We start from the raw sequence: 21759 nt of genomic DNA, 5'->3' as shown, positions 1-21759 counted from the left end.
CCTCAGCCTCCCAAAGTGTGGGATTACAGGCTGAGCCACCGAGCCTGACTTCCAGCCCCCAATTTAAACAGTATTACAAAAATCATACCTCAATCATCATTTTTTTCAGAGATATTTTTAGTGCCTGTTTTGTGTAAAACGAATTAAAAAGCCAGTAGTGCATTTATTTAAAAATTAATTTGCTGTTTGAAATGATATTAATCAGATCCTTATTAAAAATATTGATGCTTAGAAATGCTATACTGAAATATAAAACCTAGCAGTTTTTAGATATTTACATGTGCCTTTTGATGTAGTATTTTATATTTTTGTTGGATGTGACCTGTAACTTCCTAAGCATCTTTTTGAAGAACACTTGTAAATAGTATATGCTGATATGAGTGAAGGCACTACTGAGTAAATTTCCTGTTGCCCAGGCTGGAGTGCAGTGGCACGCTCAGGGCCACCCCAGCCTCGATCTGCTGGGCTCAGGTGATCCTTCTGCCTTAGCCCTCAAAGTAGCCGGATCTACAGGCACGTGTCACCACGCCTGGATAATTTTTTGATTTATGGTAGAGATGAGAGCTCACCAAGTTGCCCAGGCTGGTCTCGAACCCACGGGCTCAGGCAGTACTCTCACCTCGACCTGAATTCTCTTTTAACTTCTGTTATTTTAAGTTTGACTCTTCTGTTCAATTGTAGTATTTATTAATTTTTTGGTAAACTGTCTTTGCTTAACCTGTTGCTCTATTTTTGTTAAGTGATTTTTGTTACATAAATAGCTTTTGTTATTTGTGTCAACAATTGGAAATAAGTTGTATATCCTGTAGCAATATTGCTATGTCTGTCTTTTGAGCAAAATGCAGAGACTATCATTTTAATCTCACCTCCAGGTGCTATGGCTATCATGAAAATATTCTTTGGAACGTGTCTGGAGGAGGGAAAGAAAATATAACAGAGCGAGTGTTTCTTATCTGGGAGCTATGCCTATGTAGAATAGTTCCCCCTGCAGGACTATTTTCTTTTTTCTTTCTTTCTTTTTTTTGAGTTGGAGTCTCACTCTGTTGCCCAGGCTAGAGTGCGGTGGCACGCTCACAGCCACTGCAGCCTCCACCTGCTGGGCTCAGGCGATCCTTCTTCCTCAGCCTTCCAAGTAGCTGGAAACACAGGTTCATGCCACCACGCCAGGCTAATTTTAAAATTTACTGTAGAGATGACGTCTTGCCAAATTACCAAGGGTCTCAAACCCTTGGACTAGGCAGTCCTCTTGCCTCTGCTTCCCAAAGTGCTGGGATTACAGGCATGAGCCACCATGCCCTGCTGAGCTATTTTCGTTACAAACAGTTGCAGGGTTTCTAAAGAAATTAGTGCAAGCTGTGGTAAATGTTATATTTTAGGAAATGCAGTTCATTAAATAAAAGTCAGTGCTTCTGGAGGTGTTAATACAACCCAAATATTAATTTTGATGTAGTCTGTGGTATTTGTTTCCTTAAAAACAAATCTAAGCCGGGCTCGGTGGCTCAGTCTGTAGTCCCGTGCTTTGGGAGGCTGAGGTGAGTGAATTGCCTGAGCCCGCGGGTTCGAGACCCGCCCAAGCAACTTGGCGGAGACCTCATCTCTACAATAAGTCAAAAAATTAGCCGGGCATGGTAGCATGCGCCTGTAGTTCCAGCTACTTGGAAGGCTGAGGTGGAAGGATCGCCGAAGCCCAGCAGGTTGAGGCCGTGGTGGCCAGAAGCGGCCACTGCACTCCAGTCTGGGTGACAGAGTGAGACTCCAACTCAAAAAAAAAAAAAAAAAAAAAAAAAATTTTGAATCCAGGAGCTTTTTGAGGACTTTGATAAACTTAGGTCTGTCGAAGGTTCAAGATGGGGTCTGGCTGTTGCTGCTGCTATTTTGTTTGGTAATCTGACTAAATGAGGTAGGTTTTCTGTTCCGAGATCCTGAGGCATGCATCACCTGTAAATGAGAGTGCTTTTCTAATCCAACAACTTAAAAAAAGTCCAGAATGCAACTATGAGTACACTTAAGTTTACTAGCAGCATTACAGGAAATCATGTACTAATTTAAGGGAAAAAATTTAATATAAGTATTTTTCTATTCTGTTTGTGATAACCATTACTACTACTGCTTTTTTCCCTTCCTGCTATCAGTTGAAATTTTGTGTTTGGAAGAATAAGCTTTGCTTATCAGTTCTTTCTTACTTGAAACCTTTTAGATCTTTCCTAAGTTTGCTGTGGTTCTTAAAAAAAAATCACTGTGGTACTTTCTGTTACTGTTTGGCTCTCAGTAAGCAGATTTTAATATAAAAACTTGTGGAGATTTCAGTTTTCGATAAATCCCTGGAGAGTTCAGCTTTCCTGGAAGAGAATTTCTCTAGAAAAAAGAAAACTGCTTTTTACTTAAAATAAAATTTAAGCTTGCAAACACTTTCTCTGTGTAGTTGAGCTAAAATCGCTGTTCCTTGGGCTGTGGTATTGTCCAGTTATGCAGAACCGGCATGTGAGGAAAGCAGAGGGCTCTCAGCCTCTGTGCTCTCAGGTGTTCTGTTCTCTGCTTGGCAGTTATGCATATTGGCTTCTTTAATCTACCCCTGGAATTGTTGATCAGCTGTAGCACCAACTGGGTGTTCTTTTCCTTACTCGGTTTAAGAAAAATTCCTAAAAATTATCACTGATCATAGACCATTCCCAGTTTTGTTGATAACCCAGTACCATTTATTTCTGCATTGCAAAGTGGGAGCGTCAGTGGAATGTGATGCCTAACTTCAGCTTATGTGAAGTCTGTTTCCTTGTAGATCATTGATGTATAGTGAAGCTAATAGACGGGAGACGTTTACCTCATGGCCTCATGTGGGCTACAGGTGGGCACAGCCAGATCCCATGGCTCAAGCTGGATTTTATCATCAGGTAAAAAACACAGTCACAAATGAGTTTTTTTTCAGTAGAATAGTCTGCATTTTAGTACTTTTTAAAGAACTTTATGCATTTTGGTTTTGTGTTTGTGTGAATGCAGCAGAGTTCTGTTTTATTCTTTTACTTTTTTTTTTTAAGTAACAGTATCTCACTGTGTTGCCCGGGCTGAACTTGACTGAACTCCTGGGCTCAAGTGATCCTCCTGTCTCAGCCTCCTGGGTAGCTGGAACTATAGGTACATACCTGACTTGTTCCTCTACTTTTGATCATGATATTGACCGGCTGTTTCCTGTATTGTGTATTCTACATGAGAAGGAAGAAAATTATTTAAAGTAACTAATAACTCAGTTACTTACTACTTAATAACTATAAGTGTTTTATTTCAGATTCGATACAATTTTTAAAAAAACACCAAATAAGCAGTATTCTCCAGATTTGTGTTTTGACAAGTGTTCTCTTTTGATGTGTGTGTATTTTTAGTTTTCGACTTCTACATTTGTAACAGTAGTAGATGCTTAGGGTAATGCAATAAAAGCGTTTTTACAGTTCTGAAATTTTAATTTTAGTTTAGATACAAATTACCCATATCCTAGATAACTTTAGAACCAGCCATGCCACAGGTGGTACAGTACAGTCTGAATATGTATGTTTTGAAGAATTGGTTAGCAAGTTGCATAGAAAAGGAGAAGGGTGTCCAGTGTAAGGATTAGCATGGCCAAGAGACAGGAGAACTAAGGGAGAGGGAAGTTAAGAATGATTTCAACTGCGTGTCATATTATTAGTTAATAGGAAACTTTAACTGAGTGACTTACTGCTGTTTTACCACTACTGAGGAAGCTAAGAAAATTGAATACTTACACATCAAATTACATAAAGCATGCTAATTTTACTTTAGAATTTAAGGAAACTTTGAAGTCTATTAAAGTTACTGTCATTAAGAATCTGAAGATTAGCCGGGCTCGGTGGCTCAGCCTGTAATCCTGTGCATTGGGAGGCCGAGGTGAGTGGATTGGCTGAGCCTGCGGGTTTGAGACCCGCCTGGGCAACTTGGCGAGACCTCATCTCTACAACAAATCAAAAACTAGCCGGGCGTGGTTGTGCGCGCCTGTAGTTCCAGCTACTTGGAAGGCTGAGGTGGAAGGATTGCCGGAGCCCAGCAGGTCGAACCTGTGGTGGCTGGGAGTGGCCACTGCACTCCAGTCTGGGCGACAAAGTGAGACTCCAACCCCCCCCCCGAATAGAATCTGAAGATTGAGTATCCCTTAGTTATCTTGAAGTATTCTGAATATCTTAACTAAAAGGAAATGAGAAAAATACATGTATTTGAATATTTTATTCAAAGTTTGTCAGATTTCCAGTTAAAGATAGATAGGCTTGGAGACTGGCCAGTGTTAGAATCACTGTAATTATGCCCCTAAATTAAGGATTGGATATGGAGTATTCTTCTAGTACTTTATTAGCTTTTAATTTGGTATCATTTTCTAAGAGAGTTCTGTTAAGTGATGCTTTGATATTTTTTCTGTTGAGTTCTTGTTCAGTATATTCTGTCTTTGCAGAGCGGTTAAGTCACAGATTACCTAGAATCTCCTGATTGTATAGAGGCTGAGTATTTGTAACTTTCTAAAATGTGTAATAGATTGGCATCTAAGTAGTAAGTGTTCACAGACATTAATATCAGTTTTCAGGTAGATTTCAGTTCAGATTTTGATAAATATATTGAAAACTTGAGCTGAAATATATATATCTTAAAAATTATATTAAAAGGCATAAATCATACTTCACAACAGTAGTTTTTATAATTATATAAAGTATTTGATGTGATAAATACTGTAAAAATATAACACATATATATGTGTTATATATGTAACACATATACATATATATATGTGCCTGAACTGAAATATATAGAGCATTTTGTTCCATGAGACTTAAAGAATATTACAGGAATTAGATCGACTAGTTTCCTTTTTCCTTGTACTTGCCCTTTCTTGTGTAGTTGAATTGGATTCAGTATTTAATAAACCTGTTAGATGATTTTCATTCCTATACTTGCTTATAGTTTGATACTTCAGTTGTACAATTGGAAGGTACTGAATCAGGGATTGTGCACATATGTGCCTCTATGTTTTGACTTATTGGCCATTTTCTGAATTTTCAAATAACCAATTCATAAACATTCAGAGGTTTCAGTGTATTGTTGGGACCTAATAGTATAGGCTAATTTTTTTCTGTACATCATTTTACTTAAAATCATGAACTTTTAAAAAGAGCTTTTGTCATAATGTATTTTAGTAATAATTCACCTTTTCTATCTCTCTTCTTTATAATTCTGCAGCCTGCCTCATCTGGAGATGACAGAGCCATGTGTTTTACTTGTAGTGTGTGTCTCGTTTGTTGGGAACCTACTGATGAACCTTGGTGAGTCTTGTTTTTCTGGCCCTAGGAGGCTAAGTGTATCCTGGAAATGCACTTCCGAGTTTTACTTTCTGATTATGGTACATGTTTTGCCTGCTGCCATCTGTGTTTTTGCCATTGTCCTAAGAGAATGAGGTAGCCCTGTTCGTACTTTGTCACATCCTTTGATGTACAGTGTCTCTAAGGTCCATGACTTTCTGGAATTCGTACATGGGAGAAGTACCAAAGAATAGAATAAGGCTCTGACTAGAAACCTGAAGGCTGTGGTCAAATGAACTCTAGCATGAGCTTCCCCAGTTGGGGTGCGGTCTGCTGAGCACAGGCTGCCAGTAGGGAGTCCTTGGGGGAGGGTCTCAGAGTTCTGACTCGGAAGTCATTTTAGGGGATTCATGTGCTTGAATTTTAGCACTTGAAATTTTAGAACCTGGTTAAACATTAGAGATCATGTCTGGAAACTTCATTTTTATAAAATAACTACTTTGAGGTCTTATTAATAGAAATAGTATATTATTATAGCCAATATTGATATAATACCATATACCAGGTACCATGGTAAATACTTTCCATATTTTTTTTTTGGAAAGCAGTATTTATTGAGAGGACAGGAAAACTACCACAGTGAGAGGGGACCTGAGGGGATTGCCCTATTTGTAACTCATTTAATTCTCACATTAACCCTGTGAAATTGGCTCAATTATCATCTCCATTTTATAGGAGGAAACTAAGAGTTGTCCAGTTTAATCCTTACAGTTACTCTGAAATAGGCATTATCATTCCATTTTATTGTTTTTTGTTTTTGTTTTTGTGGTGGAGTCTCAGTCTGTTGCCCAGGCTAATCCAGTGGCACACTCATGGCCACCCCAGCATTGACCTACTGGGCTCCAGCAATCCCACCTTAGGCTTTCCAAGTAGCCAGAACTACAGGCGTGTGCTACGCTACCTGGCTAATTTTTATTTATTGTAGAGACACGTCAGCAACAAGTGACCCAGGCTGGTTTCGAACCTCCAGGTTCAGGCAATCCACTTACCTCAGCCACCCAAAGTGCTGGGATTATAGGCTGAGCCACCAAGCCTGGCCATCATCCCATTTTAAAATGAAGAAAATAAAGTTTGCTGAATGGCATATGGCTAGTAAGTGATAGATCCAGGTTTTGGGTTTTTTTTTTTGAATCTGTGTCTCACTCTGTCATCCAGGCTGGAGTGCAGTGGTGTAATCACAGCTCACCACAGCCTTGACCTCCTGAGCTCAGGCAGTTCTTCCATCTCAACTTCCCAAGTAGCTGGGACTACAGGTATGCGTCCCCGTGCCCAGCTCAGTTTTTTATTTTTATTTTTATAATAGACATGAGATCTCGTTATTTTGCCTAGGTTGGTTTCAAACTCTTCAGCACAAACGATTCTCTTACCTCAGCCTCTTAGAGTGCTGGGATTACAGGTGCAATCCACCATGCCTGGCCGAGCTTTGGTATTAACACTTTGCGATCAGCAGATTTTTTTACTTTTCTGATACTCACTGCAGGTGAACAAAAAAAATCTGAAGCTGGTTGCAGCAAACTTCTGTCATTAAGTACAAATAAAATGGTGTTTTTCTAAATTGTCCTTTTTCACAATACACCTGAAAGTTGCAGACATATGCACTATTTGCCTCAGGCACCACTCTGACTAGCATTCCATACTTTGTATTTTTATTCACATTATAAACCGAATATTATTCAGAAAAATTTGCAAAGGCGTAAATTCACATCAGCGGCACTCAGGAACAGAATTTGGAATTTGGAATGATGTCAGCAATTGCAAATGAGTTAAGACATGTCACTTATTCAGTGTAAGGTCTCTTGGTCTATCTGTCTTTAAAAAGGTCAAATTGTACCGTACTCACCTATTTTCAGACCACAGTAGGCCCTGGGCAACTGAAACCATGGAGAATGAAACCGCGGATAGGGGGGAACTACTGTATAGGAAATTTCTAGTTTAAGTTTCTGTTTGGAACTCAGCTTTCTCCATATAAGCCATTTTTATAGAGAGAGAAACCATTTTAACATATCCATATTTTTAGTTTCCTAGGTCAGTCCTCAAAAAGTATTTAATCCATTCCTAAAAAATTGAACCATCATATTATAGAATATAATCTTATTTATAAATATTTTCTATGGAAAGTTGATTCAAATTTCCGACTTGGACAGCTAAACACCTATGTTTTTTGACATGGTCAGGGATTCAAGGATTTGGTTTCCTCTTTGTGCCAGGATTTAGGAGTCCTCCAACTTGAAGAATTTCTGACCCCAGGCCAATGTTCTGAATGGATAGGAAGGAAGAGTATTGATGAAGGCTGGGGAACCTAGCCACTGTCTAAAGTGTAAGGAGCAGAAAAAAAAAAAAAAAGAATTGAAGGGGAAAAATGAGACTCTTATATTTTGACAGTGGGAGTCGATAGAGTTATTTGGAGGGAGATTGAAATTTTAAAAAATGTGGGCACACCCTATTACCTAGCAATTTCTCTTCTATATATCTACCTTAGGGAATTAATTGCTCTTGTATGCTGGAGGCATAAAATGGATTGTCACTGCAGTAAAAGCATGGAAACCTCTTGAATGCCCATCAGGACAGGAAACCAGATAAGATGTGGTTTATTCATATAATAGATTGTGGTACAACAGTTAAAAGGAATGGTTAGATCTCTATTAATCACCATCAGTAACTTTCAGAAATCTTATTTTATCAAAAAAGCTTTTGTAGAATACAGTAAGTCCCTACATACTAATGAGTTCCATTCCAAGAGCATGTTCATAAATCCAATTTGTTTGAAAGTCCAACAAAGTTAACCCAGGTACCCAGCTAACACAATCAGCTTTATAGTACTGCACTTTAATCGGTTTGTAAAACTTTTCTTACAAATAATACGTTGAAAACAAACACAAAATAAAGAAAACACTTTTAATCTTACAGTACCTTGAAATGTACAGTAGTACAGTTAGACACGTGAACTGTGATTGGACATGCAAACACCTTCTTTGAAAGTTTACTACAGCTTGAACGTTTGTATATAGGGGACTTGCATTATTCATCGTTGAATAAATGATAAAATGTACAGTGATACTTACAGTTTAATCAATTTGATGTTTTTTCTATGTATATTTATGTATGCAAACTTATAAAAATGTTTCAGAAGTTTACCACTTAAATTTATTACAGTGGTTACCCAGAGGTAGATAGGAGAGTACTGGGATCAGATTATCATAATTGAAGTGGACATTTAGCTTGGTTTTATATAGTCATGTATAACTAGTATAAACAAAATTTTAGTTAAAAAGTTAAAACTCAGGTAAGAGAAAGACGGGGGCAAAATGTGATGTGTGTAGAGGTGCAGGGTAAAGAGATTTATGGAAGACATCTGTGCATTACAAATTGCCCAGGGTGCATATGTGGCTGTAGATAAGTTGTAGGCGCAGTATAAAGAGAAATACATGGATTCTAAGGAGTAGCATGTTTTATGAATAAAGATTTTTTTTTTTTTTGGCCATGGAAGTATAACAATGGGTTAAAAAAGGATTTCTTTAAAACAACTTTTTAAATTAATTTTTAGAGACAGTTGCTTGCTGTGTTCTCCAGCCTGGAGTTCAGTGGCTGTTCACAGGCATGATCATGGCTCACTGCAGCTTCAGACTCCTGGGCTCAAGCAGTCGTCTCTCCTTAGCCTTCTGAGTAGCTGGGACTAAAGACTTGTGCTACCATGCATAGCCTAAAGGGTTCTTTTTTTGGCAGCAGAATTCTGATGTTTCTAATGCCTTGTAATTACAGCTAATGAAAGTAAAAATAAAGAATAACCAGAAAACAACATAAAGGAGTCACAAAGTTTAGCAGATAAGTTTAAGTGTTAAATTTTTTTCTGCTTTCAGTATTTGTGAAAATTCTCAAAGTGATTATACCCGTTTTGGTCTGAGGTCCTAGTATTTTCTTTTTCTTAAGGTAGTTATTGTTTGCTAGTAAACTAATTTAACATTTATTTTTGTTCAGTACACACTTATTTGAAATAAGTAGTGTATAATTTATAAATTTTACCTTTCTAAGTACCTTTGAAAATAAATTTTGTTTAGAAGTTATTTGTCTGATTGGGCCCTATAGTGATTATGTAAGGTATATTTTTTGTTCTTTATGTCATTTTATCCATGTTAGAGATCTCTCTTTGCTTTGCATCTTTACTAAAAACTTTTTGCGACGTAAGTAGCATTTGTTGAGTTTCTACTTTCTATCATATAGAGTTGTGGCCATTGATAAATATGGATAATTTTAAATTGAAGCAAAGTATTTACTCATTCAAAGTTGTAGGAAACCAATGGGAGGAAACACCAGGAGTTTAGACAATTTAGTATGTAACATGGCATTGCTTTCTCAGTTTTATCTGAGATTGACTTTATTTGTAATCAATTAAAGTGAGTAATAGCTGCTAATATTGAATGTGTGAATATTGTGAATGGTTGGATGTGGTAGAGTGATCTTGATACAATTGACTGATTTGGTAAGATTAAATCTTTTTTTTTTTGAGTTGGAGTCCCACTCTGTTACCCAGGCTGGAACGCAGTGGGCTCACCGCAGCCTTGCCCTCCTAGTCTCAGGAGATCCTTCTGCCTCAGTCTCCTGAGTAGCTGAGCCAGCTAATTTTTTGACTTTTTGTGGGGATGAGATCTCGCTGTGTTGCTCAGGCTGGTCTTGAACTCCTAGGTTTGAGCGATTCTTTCATTTTGGCCTCCTAAAGTATTGAACCATTGCACCTGGCCAAGAGTAAGTCTTTTTAATGATGTATACTTTAAGCTCGGTTGTTTTTAAAAATAGAGATGATGGCTGGGTGCAGTGGCTCAGCTTATAATTCCAGCACTTTGGGAGGCTAAGGCAAGAGGATTGCCTGAGCCTGGGGTTTCAAGACCAGCCTGGGCAACTTGGTGGGACCTCGTCCCTACAATAAATAATTTTTAAAAAGTAGACAGGCATGGTGGCATGGGTCTGTAGTTCTAGTTGCTTGGAGGGCTGAGGTGGAATGATCGCCTAAGCCCAGCAGGTCGAGGCTGCGGTGATTGTGAGCATGCCATTGCACTCCAACCTGGGCGACAAGAGTGAGACTCCAACTCAAAATACAAAAGGAGATGATGACCCCTGGAGTTCTGTTTTAATGTACAAACTTAACTGTTTTGTGTTAGTAAGCTTTTCCTTTCTTAATCTGTGTTAAGGTCTGAACATGAGAGACATTCCCCCAACTGCCCATTCGTGAAGGGTGAGCACACGCAGAATGTGCCATTGTCCGTCACTCTAGCAACAAGTCCAGCACAGTTTCCTTGCACGGATGGAACAGACAGAATCTCTTGCTTTGGGTCGGGGAGCTGCCCTCATTTTCTCGCTGCTGCAACTAAACGAGGAAAGATCTGCATATGGGATGTTTCCAAACTTATGAAGGTATGTTTTAATGTTGAAGCAACAGGTTAGTAATTGGAAAAAAATCATTTATGAACTTAGGCTTTTCATTCTTTTAGGTGCACTTAAAGTTTGAGATTAATGCCTATGATCCAGCAATTGTGCAGCAACTTATTCTGTCAGGAGAACCAAGCTCAGGAGTTGATTCCAGGAGACCAACCTTGACGTGGCTGGAAGACTCTTCTAGTTGCTCAGATATACCCAAGTTGGAAGGAGATAGGTAGGTAAATTTGTTTTAGCAGTATTTATAGATGTTACATGTTTGCTTTTCCTGAATTTTATATTCTCATAGTTCTACTTAAAGAGGAAGGAAAAGTGATCAAGGGATCAGAATAAATATTTGGTTAGAAATCTGAAAGCTTTGTGATCCTTGAATATAATTTGTATTAATAAACTCTATAAGATGCACTTTATTTTCTCTCGTAATCTCTGTCAGTTGGCGATAATTGCCATGTTGAAAAACAAAGTCTAAATAATGAAAAATCCCTGAATTTTATTTGTAATTCACCTTCTGCTAAATCTTTTCATGGAGCAATTGAAAGAGATGATTTGAACGAGATGATTTTGTTTTCTTTCCTTCATCAGCACCTCCCTTTACGGAAGTGCCAGTGAGTAATAATAATGAAATGGTCCAGGTGGGGCAAGAGGATCTAATTATGGAAAACAGGGGAGCAGTGAGTTCCGGCACCATCCTTATTGCCATAGAAACATTTGGGTGAAATTGCCATCCTGGACTCTCTTCCACTCAGCTTTTCTGACAGGTTCCTGAGTTTTGTGGCTGCATCTGATCTGTGTGGGGCAGAGAAGTTGAAGAATAATCCTGCTTCCCTACTTGCTTCCTAAGCAGCCCTGCAATTGTGGCTCTGAATTTGGCTAGGGCCATACAGCAGCATTTGCACTGTTCTCCTGGTTGCACAACGAAAGTTTCCATAAACCACTCAGTTTGGGATAAACAGTAGCAGCTACCACTTCTGAGATTCTGCAGGTGGCAATGTGAAATGGAGCCTGCTGTGATCAGATGTCCTGATAGACTGAGAAGATCTACTGTTTCACTTCCAGGGGCTTCTTATGTTACTGATATGTGATTGATATCACACCCTAGTCAGTGATTTATCATTTTACTTCACAGTCCCTTTGATGGCATGCTTCTGATTAAGAAGTAATGTGAAATTGTATTAATGGAAATTATTTCAATAATGGAATTAATGGAAATTCACAACATACACGTTACCTCTGTCTAGTTCCTCTTGGCAGTACCATGTTGATTAAAGGGTCACATATGTAATCCCAACACTTTGGGAGGCCACGGTTGGAGGATTGCTTGAGCCCAGGAATTTGAGGCTGCAGTGAGCCATGATGGTACCACTGCACTCCAGCCTGGGTAACAGAGTGAAGGAAAAAAGGCTCCTGGTTGTTCTGAGTTACTAAGACCCTGGGAAAGCTTGATGGGAAAACTGCTTGCCGTTGTCTGAGTTTTTGACCATATTTGCCAACAGAACTGGAAACTAAGCTTGCTTGATTTCTGTGACTTCTTTAGTGGTTAGTGGAAAATTAGTAGACGATCTGTAATTTGTATGTCCTTCTAGACACTGATTTTCATTAGAACTTTATTTTGGAGTTTTGTAGTTAGGGAATTAAAAATGGAATCAACATATTTCTAGGATAATATCCCCATACGCACACCCATACCCCCCTAGGTCAAATGTGCGTTTTCGGTAAATATGTATTCAGTATTTCTAGTGGCAATACCCCTCAATATTATATGGGATGTAGTGTGCTGGAGTTGAGATAGAAATGTGCTTGCTTTTAGAGTTGGGAGGATTCCTGCTGATTGGTTGAGAATTTAACGAGCCTGACTACCTTTGACTTTATGTGGCACAGTATACAACATATTTGGTTATAAAATATATGGTGTGGATTTTTATTAACTCTAAGAATAATTCATTGATTGGAGCAATGGAAGCTTAAGAAATTTAAAGTAATTAGCAATATAGCTTACTTAGGAATTATTTTTGAGTTTTTTCTTAGAAGACAACATTTGTCTTTTTTCTGAATTTGTTCAAGGAAGATGATTTGGGAACACATTTCATTTTAATGAGTCATGTTTTGTTTAGGTGCTTCATTTTTCATTTGTATGTTATATCATGTCAAATTAGTAACACGTTTGGTTTTTTTTTTGAGTCTGAGTCTCACTCTGTCACCTAGGCTAGAGTGCAGCGGCACGCTCACGGCCACTGCAGCCTTGACCTACTGGGCTCAGGTGACCCTTCTGCCTCAGCCTTCTAAGTAGCTGACACCACAGGCGTGTGCCACCATGCCTGGCTAATTTTTTTGATTTATTGTAGAGATGAGGTCTCGCCAAGTTGCCCAGGCTGGTCTCAAACCCCTAGTCCTCTCGCCTCCACTTCCCAAAGTGCTGGGATTACAGGCGTGACCCACCACGCCAGGCTAGTAAAACTTTTTTGAATTTAACTTGGAAGTTGTTTATGGTATTGGTATAAGCCCACGTACCCCTGTGATATTGGTATGTCTGATTTTCAGAAACACTTATAATTTTAACTTAACATTTGCAACTTACCCACAATACATCTTTTGCATGTTTTTTTCTTTGTTAAAAGGTTTTGGCCGGGCTTGGTGGCTCAGCCTGTAATCTCAGCGCTTTGGAAGGCCGAGGTGAGTGAATTGCCTGAGCCTGCGAGTTCTAGATCCGCCCAGGCAATTTGGCGAGACTTCATCTCTACAATAAATCAAAAATTAGCCGGGTGTGGTGGCGTGCACCTGTAGTTCCAGCTACTTGGAAGGCTGAGGTGGAAGGATCGCTGGAGCCCAGCAGGTCGAGGCTGCGGTGGCCGGGAGTGTGCTACTGCACTCCAGTCTGGGCGATGGAGTGAGACTTCAACTCCAAAAAAAAAAAAAAAAAGGTTTTAGGTTATATAAAAGGTTTTAGTAAGTCTAATGCTTATTGTAGAAAAATTGGAAAATATAGAAATGGAAATTTAACAAATAATTTCTTTTTTATAGAGGTGGTTTTGCTGTTTTGCCTAGGGTGGTTTCCAACTCTTGGCCTCAAGGGAACCTCTCCTATCTCAGCCTCCCAAAGTGCTGGGATTATAGGTGTGAGGCACTGCGCCCAGCCTGGAAACAGAAAGTGAAGAAACATAGAATACTCAAAATCACATTATACAGTTATATTAATGTTTATGTGTATTTTACTTTGTTTTTCTAACCCACATGATCTTTTAAATGTTTTACCGAATAATTTTCATACACAAAATTCACCCTTTAAATGTACAGTTCAGTGATTTTACCCATATAATTTTATCATGTAATAGTTTGGGAATTTTTCTGTTGTAAAATATTTTTGAAAAGTATGATTATATTTTTAAAGACTTTTAGTATAAAACTTTCTTTGTTCATTTAAGGTTTTTATCTGGCAGCCCTTTGAAATGTCAAGACACGGGAATTCCTTTTGAATATACTACTACCTTGTTTATCTCAGTACAGCTGGGTAATACTTGGTTATTTTTCTTAATGTAACAACTCTTCTGTACTTGAAACCTATTATGTCTTCTTGGTTTGGACTTCTTCATTCTTTATAATTCCCAATCATTACTATTCTTGGGATTTATTTTTCCAGCTATTTCATTTCTCTGAAACCAACCAATTAGTGTTTGAATACTTAATTAACTTTTTTCATTCTTTTTGTTGTTTTAAATTGCAACACTAAATTGTTTATGGACAATTAACACTTGCAAAAAGCTAAAACACAGAAACTTTGTCACATATCTAAGTGATTCCCCCCAGATTTAAAACATTGCCTTGGAGTGTTGTATTCCTAAGCATTTTTAATGTGTGTTTCAGATATAAGCGTAATATATTATTTAAAAATAAAGACTAGCCTTTTGTTTCTGCAGAATGTGAATTCTTTTATGTTGGTAATGAGGTTACAAACTAGTAATGAAAATAAGACTACAAACTAATTTTTCTTATATTCTCAAAATAATGAAAACTGCTGTGTATGTGCAGTTAAGAGAGTACAGAGGGAGCCTAATGCTTGTGTTAGCATGATCTGTAAGCACATCTTCTTTTTGCCTACCAGTGGAGAATGAGGATAAATGTGATGCGAAGAGAAAGGTCACCTGTGTGAAGGCCAAAGGGGAGCCTGTTGTCTTGTCTTTACCCTGTCTCCTGTGTAGTGATAGTTTCTCTGCCTGTGAAAGAGTTCTTAAGAGCCCCTCCAAAACAAAATAGAAATCACAAACAAAATGCCTTTGTGTGTGAGTGCACGTTCACACACATGTATTGATACAACTCTTCTGTTTGGTTTTAGGGAAAAGGTCCTGAATTCAGCAATAGAGTAGTTCTTAAAGTTTTGCTGCTGCACACTGGCACTTGGTTTTATTCACTGCTGCTGTCTTTTCTCTTGCCCAAAGTATTCCCAGTCATGTGACAGTCTTCAAATTCTTGCAGATTCTTAGACGTTTCTACACACAATTTCAGCTAGACATTTATTTAATAACTTGAGGTGATTTATTATCTTCGTCGTTAATCAATTTTGATCTCAAACTGTTCTTTGTGTCTCTTTTAAGCCAATTTTAATAGTTTTGTATGTTTATATTTAAGATATGTAGCAGAGGTTTTAATACAGTCTTCTTTATGATGTAGGCTGTTATTGAAATTCAAATTGTTTTTGCTGTGTCTTTTGTTTTAAGTGATGATTTGCTGGAGGATTCAGACAGTGAAGAGCATTCCAGATCAGATTCCGTTACAGGTATGTAAAAATACTAGATAATATATTTTAAAAGTCCTTGGCTTCATACAGTTCCAGATAAATCTAAATACCACTTAATTTTAAGTTTCTTATATGCTAACTCAAAATTTTCACTAATATACACTGAAAACTGAAATAGTGTATATTTCAGAGATCTTGAATTAGTGTGTACATAGTGATTCATTAATTAAAATTTAAATGGTGCCTATAAATCCTTTTTTAGTTGGGTTTTCACTCTGTCATCCAAATAGTGTCATGATCATCCTCACCACTGTCTTGACCTCCTGGGCTCAGGTGATCCTTCTGTTTTAGCCTCCTAATTAGCTGGATATATAGGTATGTACTACCACACCTGGCTAGATTTTTAGTTATTTTTTTTGTAGAGGCACGGTCTCACTGTGTTGCCTAGGCTGGTCTTAAACTCCTTCACTCAAGCAGTCTCCTCTTACCTCAGCCTCCCAAAGTGCTGGGATTACAGACATGGGCCACTGTGCCCAGCTGAGAATAAATCTTAGTGCATAAAATTATAGACATTAGGACATTAAGTAAATGCAGCCTTACTAGCTTGCAGAGGCAAAGGAATATACTTCATATTTTAATATTATTTTTTAGGAAAGGCTAGTACTACATCTTAGAATAGTTTGCTGTATTGGAATTTAAATCGTAACTGTGCCACTTACTATAGTCTGTGTTTCCTGATATATAAAATAGTGATAGTAGCATCTGTTAAGAGTTTTAGGGATTAAATAAGACAAAAATACAAGGCATCGAGTGTAGTGCCTGGGAAGTAGCCAGTATTTTTAAAAAGTGACTATGATTAAACTGTGGCTATTCTTTAATGTCAGATGTCTGGTACTAAGGACATACATAACTTAATAAATCTTTTTGGAAGAGGCGTGGTTTTGTATAATGCAGTTTTCAAAAGTTATAATTAGTATAGAGCAGTAAATATTGAAGAGAAAACTGTACTGATTTTGGGTTAATCCTTACCTGTCTTGTGAAGCCATTCTTTTAACAACAACAAAAATGCCTTTAATAATGTATAAACTTGTAATGTTATAAGAACAAAGAATTGACTACATTAGAAATTTAGACTGATAAAGGTAATGCTTGTTTCCTCCTTTGTTGTCTTTTTGCAAAAACAGACAGTTTTCTCAATCTGATCAAGATTTTCCTGGTCACTGGTCACACCGGTATACTTGATATTAATTGAAGTGTTTGCCTCCTGATATATCTAAAAAGTAAAAGGTGTTGTTTCAGAACTCATGTTTACAGCTCTCAGTGGTTTTCATGAGATTTCTTAAGTTACATAGGTCCTTAGTACCAGACATCTGGTGTTAAAGAATGGCTGCAATTTAATGTGGTCACTTTTACAAAACTCAGGCCTCTTCCAAGGCACTGCATGTGCTGCTTTCTATGAGTGATGTGGTCTGAAGAATTTTAGGAGATATTTCTTTTTCTTTTTTTTTTGAGTTGGAGTCCTGTGGGCTCCTGTGATCCTTCCGCTTCAGCCTTCCAAGTAGCTGGAACTAAAGGTGTGCGCTACCACGCCCGGCTAATTTTTTGATTTATTGTAGAGATGAGGTCTTGCCAAATTGCCCAGGCGGGTCTCGAACCCGCCGGCTCAGGCAGTTCACTCACCTCGGCCTCCTAAAGCGTGGGTTTATAGGCTGAGCCACCAAGCCCGGCGAGATATTTCTTAATTTCAACAATGTGAGTGCAGACTAAGAGACGTTTGGTTTTCAGCTGAAGGTTATGACTTTTGAAAGTATCTAGAGAATTGCAGAGAGAAATGTTTCATTATTGGACCACACATCAGAATTAAGGTTACATGGCGGCTTGTGAAGAGTAAGAAAAATGATTGTCAGGAAATTAAAGAAAGATTCAAACTGAAATTTGACGGTTTTAAAAGAGTGCCTCAGTAAAACATAATTGCTCACCTCAGGTAGTTTGTCAGAATCTGTGGTGTTGATACTACTTGAGTAAGCAGACTCGAGAAGCGTTTCCCAGAATGATTGAAGAGCATAATCCTGCAGATGTCTGTAGGTATTTGTGTAAAACTTTATTTTGTGGACCAGTGGATTTTAGAAACTTGGAGATCGAAGCGTTGTCAGGTTTCCTTTCTGCAGGATGTGTCTGGGCTCAGGATTCTGAAAAAGGAATGGTTCATGCTGCTCCTGACACTGATTAGATACTAGAAAGGAAGCAGAGTCATGATACCCTCCTTGTGTTTCCCTTCTTAATGAAGTCTTACCTCACCTGCCACTTTGATATTGTCTTAGCTGTGTGGAAATATATGTAGTTAATTTTGTCCTAATATATACGTGGAGACTAAAATTGTTTTTCCTTGGCAGTTTCTACTATAAATGGGGAAAAAAAAATCATTTGAATAAGTTTGTCAGTTTAGTCCAAAAACAACTGAGCATCCTCGGGATTGATTGTGGTATTCTGTATGTTATAAAAAATCTCACTGTCAGCCTTTGGTTTCCAATGAAGTTAGTAAAGAAGAGAAAATACACAAAATTTTGTATGGCAGTCAAAAGGCTGCACTTGAGTATAGCCAGTTGAGTGTTTAAATAAACAGCTTCATTAGTACAATTAAATCGTTTAGACTTAAAATTTTCTTCTGCTTTAGCGAAAAGAGGTTTCAGTTTAAGGGGATAATAGTAAGGTTATATGAGGTGACATCTTCCTCAGGTTATGGGGCATTCTAGATAAAGCTGTCAGTGAGCATGCTGACGAGTTCATGAATGCAATAGTGAACATGGTACACAGAATTTTTAGCGCACTCTGAGTGTCAGGTGTTCCTGAATGTCTTGCTCGTTGCTTTGCTTGAGCAGCTTTCAAACCTCCATGGAATCACTTTGGGTTTTTTGGTATTTGTTTCTTGTATTCTTCTCTGTTCTTCCTATCTAAACTGTAAAGGCAACTCTAATTTTTTGTTTTTCCAAAAATCAGCGAGTGGTCTTTACGTTACTGTTGCTACTAATTTTGCTGCCTGACTGATAGTAGTTTGTGCCATTGAGGGAAAAACTGATTGGTTGAAAGAATTTGCAGGGCCGTGTTAAGAGAGTATACTTGATTTGGGAGTTGACTGGCATCTATTATAAAGCTTTTTTTTTTTCTTTTTTACATTTTTTTAAGATGGGGTTTCACTATGTTGCCAAGGCTGGTCTTGAACTCCAGGGTTTGAGGGATCCTCCCACCTCAGCCTTACAGGTAGCTGGGATTTCAGGCATGTGCCTCCATGCCTGCCGGTATTGTAAGGTTTTGTGTAGACGGAAGTCACATGCCTGAAGGTTGAGTCTGAGGAATGACTTTTGCACTATTTGTTAAAAACAGGGTGCAGCTTAAAGAGGACATAATAGACAAAAGGTCAGTAAGAGTGTGGTTGTGTGACTTTACATGAATGAAAAATTAGCAGATACTATAAAAGACACCTTTGTTTTACTTTAAAATGATATTATTTGGGAACTTTTTTCCTAGTTATTATTTTTTTCTAAACCCAGGTTAGAATTAAAGTGTATACTCTGACATTCCACTGGTAATCAGTGTGGGGTGAGAGAGAAGAAATGGTGCTGTAACTCCTTCAGATGGTACAAGAAAGGGGTGAGAGGTCAGTCATTTGATGGATATTCCACAAAGTGCACAGTACGTTAGTAGTCTTGAATGTCTTCTCGGTTTAGAATTGAAGTACGGAAATCCTGTTAGTTTGATTGTAATTTAAAATGAAGAATAAACAGTATCTTCATTTTTTAAAGTCTTTAATCTCCTAATTTGCTCCTAAATTACCAAGATATATATTCTGAGTTGAAAATAATTTCAAGTCCCTTGAATGCCTTTATGGTTTTGCTAAGTAGGTTCACCTCAGATCTGATAATTTTTAAAAACAAAACACACTAGGTGTCATGGGGGATTGGTTTTAGGACCCCCTGCAGACACCAAAATCCAGGGTGCTCAAGTCTCATAAAATGGTGTAGTTTTCGCATATGGCTTTCTCTTGTATACTTTTAAACGATCTGTGGATTACTTCTAATACCTAGTACAGTGTAAATGTTATGTAAAGTTGTTATAGTATGTTGTTTAAGGACTAATGACCAAAAAAATTCTGTACATGTTTAGTACAGATGTAGCCATCCAATTTTTTAAAAATTATTTTTGGGCTGTTAGTTAAATCCGTGAATGCAGAACCTATGAATATGGAGGGCTGACTGTACTTCAGATAGTTTCACTTATATGAGCATAATGCACTGATGCACTGACTGGATGAGTAGAAACAGTTACTGAAAACATCAAACTGCAGCTGCTGCTTTGGGTTTACAAGGTCGTACATCTAACGCATATTGTTTCTTTCCAAGGGCGCACGTCACAGAAGGAAGCTATGGAAGTCAGCCTTGATGTAACAGCACTCAGCATCCTTCAGCAGCCAGAGAAGCTGCAGTGGGAGATTGTTGCAAACGTGCTTGAAGACACTGTTAAGGATCTTGAAGAACTTGGGGCAAATCCTTGTTTAACAAACTCTAAGAGTGAAAAGACAAAGGAAAAGCACCAGGAACAACACAACATTCCCTTTCCATGTTTATTAGCTGGAGGTTTATTAACATACAAGTCTCCTGCTACCTCACCCATTAGTAGTAATTCTCACAGGTCACTGGATGGTTTAAGCAGAACTCAGGGTGAAAGTATATCAGAACAAGGATCAACTGACAATGAATCCTGCACTAATTCAGAACTCAACTCTCCTCTGGTAAGGAGGACTTTACCCGTTTTGCTTCTTTATAGCATCAAGGAATCTGATGAGAAAGCAGGAAAAATCTTTTCACAGATGAACAATATTATGAGTAAAAGCTTGCATGATGACGGTTTCACTGTTCCACAGATTATTGAAATGGAGCTGGATAGTCAGGAGCAGTTGTTGTTGCAGGACCCTCCCGTAACGTACATTCAGCAATTTGCAGATGCAGCAGCCAACCTTACCTCTCCAGATTCTGAGAAATGGAACTCTGTGTTTCCCAAGCCTGGGACTTTGGTTCAGTGTTTGAGGCTGCCAAAGTTTGCAGAGGAGGAGAATCTTTGTATAGACTCGATAACTCCTTGTGCCGATGGAATTCATTTGTTGATAGGACTGCGGACATGCCCTGTTGAATCCTTGAGTGCAATAAATCAAGTAGAGGCCTTGAATAATTTAAATAAATTAAACTCTGCACTATGTAATAGACGGAAAGGTGAGCTGGAATCAAACCTCGCTGTAGTGAATGGTGCAAATATTAGTGTAATCCAACACGAATCACCAGCAGATGTACAGACTCCTTTGATAATTCAGCCTGAGCGGAGGAACGTTAGTGGTGGATATTTAGTACTTTATAAAATGAATTATGCCACTCGGATAGTGACTTTAGAAGAGGAGCCAATAAGAATCCAACATATCAAAGATCCCCAGGACACAATTACCTCGCTCATTCTACTTCCACCAGATATATTGGATAACCGAGAGGACGACGGTGAGGAGCCTGTTGAGGAAATGCAGTTGACCTCAAAGAATGGCAGTGAACGAGAAAAGACGTCGGACGTTTCCACGCTTGGACACCTGGTCATAACCACTCAGGGAGGATACGTAAAAATATTAGATCTTTCAAACTTTGACATTTTGGCCAAAGTGGAGCCTCCCAAAAAGGAGGGCACTGAGGAACAGGACACATTTGTTTCTGTCATTTACTGCTCTGGCACAGACAGGCTGTGTGCATGCACCAAAGGTAAGTTGTCTGTTGGATTCTTATGTAAACCTTGGGAAATCCAGGTATGTGGCATTTGCTGATGTGCATGCCTAGGATGAATGTTATTTTAAGAAGAATTTCTTAAAATAGTGAGTGATGATTCCATCTATTGTTCAAACTATTCTTATAAACTTTTTTCCACTGCCCTTGGTAGGGATTCTAATTGTAAATAAGGTGGTAAGTCTCTCAGGAGGTGTCTTCTCTGCTCTAACCTCCAGAAAATAACCTGCCATTGTTACTGTGAGTCCTGATTCTGCATCTGCTCACGTTTGTGACCTTGGGCAAGTTACTTCACTTTTGGCAAACCTTGTTTATTTATTTACTAAAACTTTATTTACATGGAGGAAATTTCAGAGAGGGGTTCTTAGCATCACCGCAGGTGAGGAATTGTAGGGATTTCTAGGGCTTGTAGGGACACAGAAAAATGGGACAGTAGTAGCTT

General features: G+C 38.3%; 1 protein-coding gene across 1 annotated transcript in view; it reads left to right on the top strand.

Moving 5' to 3' along the window:
* LOC103256093 (baculoviral IAP repeat-containing protein 6-like) overlaps positions 1-21296 on the top strand; it is a gene marked incomplete at its 3' end in the record, with an annotated part of 41155 nt that extends 19859 nt beyond the window's left edge. Inside the window, exons 5-10 of the mRNA XM_021710424.1 lie at positions 2777-2888; positions 5230-5312; positions 10532-10754; positions 10832-10992; positions 15485-15543; positions 19902-21296. Of these exons, the coding sequence (XP_021566099.1) occupies positions 2777-2888; positions 5230-5312; positions 10532-10754; positions 10832-10992; positions 15485-15543; positions 19902-21296 (2033 nt within the window). The remainder of the gene's footprint in view (positions 1-2776; positions 2889-5229; positions 5313-10531; positions 10755-10831; positions 10993-15484; positions 15544-19901) is intronic.
* Positions 21297-21759: the final 463 nt, after the last annotated feature.

This window comes from Carlito syrichta, unplaced genomic scaffold (genome assembly GCF_000164805.1).
Source record: "Carlito syrichta isolate Samal-C Ts95f unplaced genomic scaffold, Tarsius_syrichta-2.0.1 Scaffold288919, whole genome shotgun sequence".
NCBI classification, from domain to species: Eukaryota; Metazoa; Chordata; class Mammalia; order Primates; family Tarsiidae; genus Carlito; species Carlito syrichta.
The sequence above is the reverse complement of the archived record's forward strand: the minus strand, read 5'-3'. Positions and strand labels throughout refer to the sequence as shown.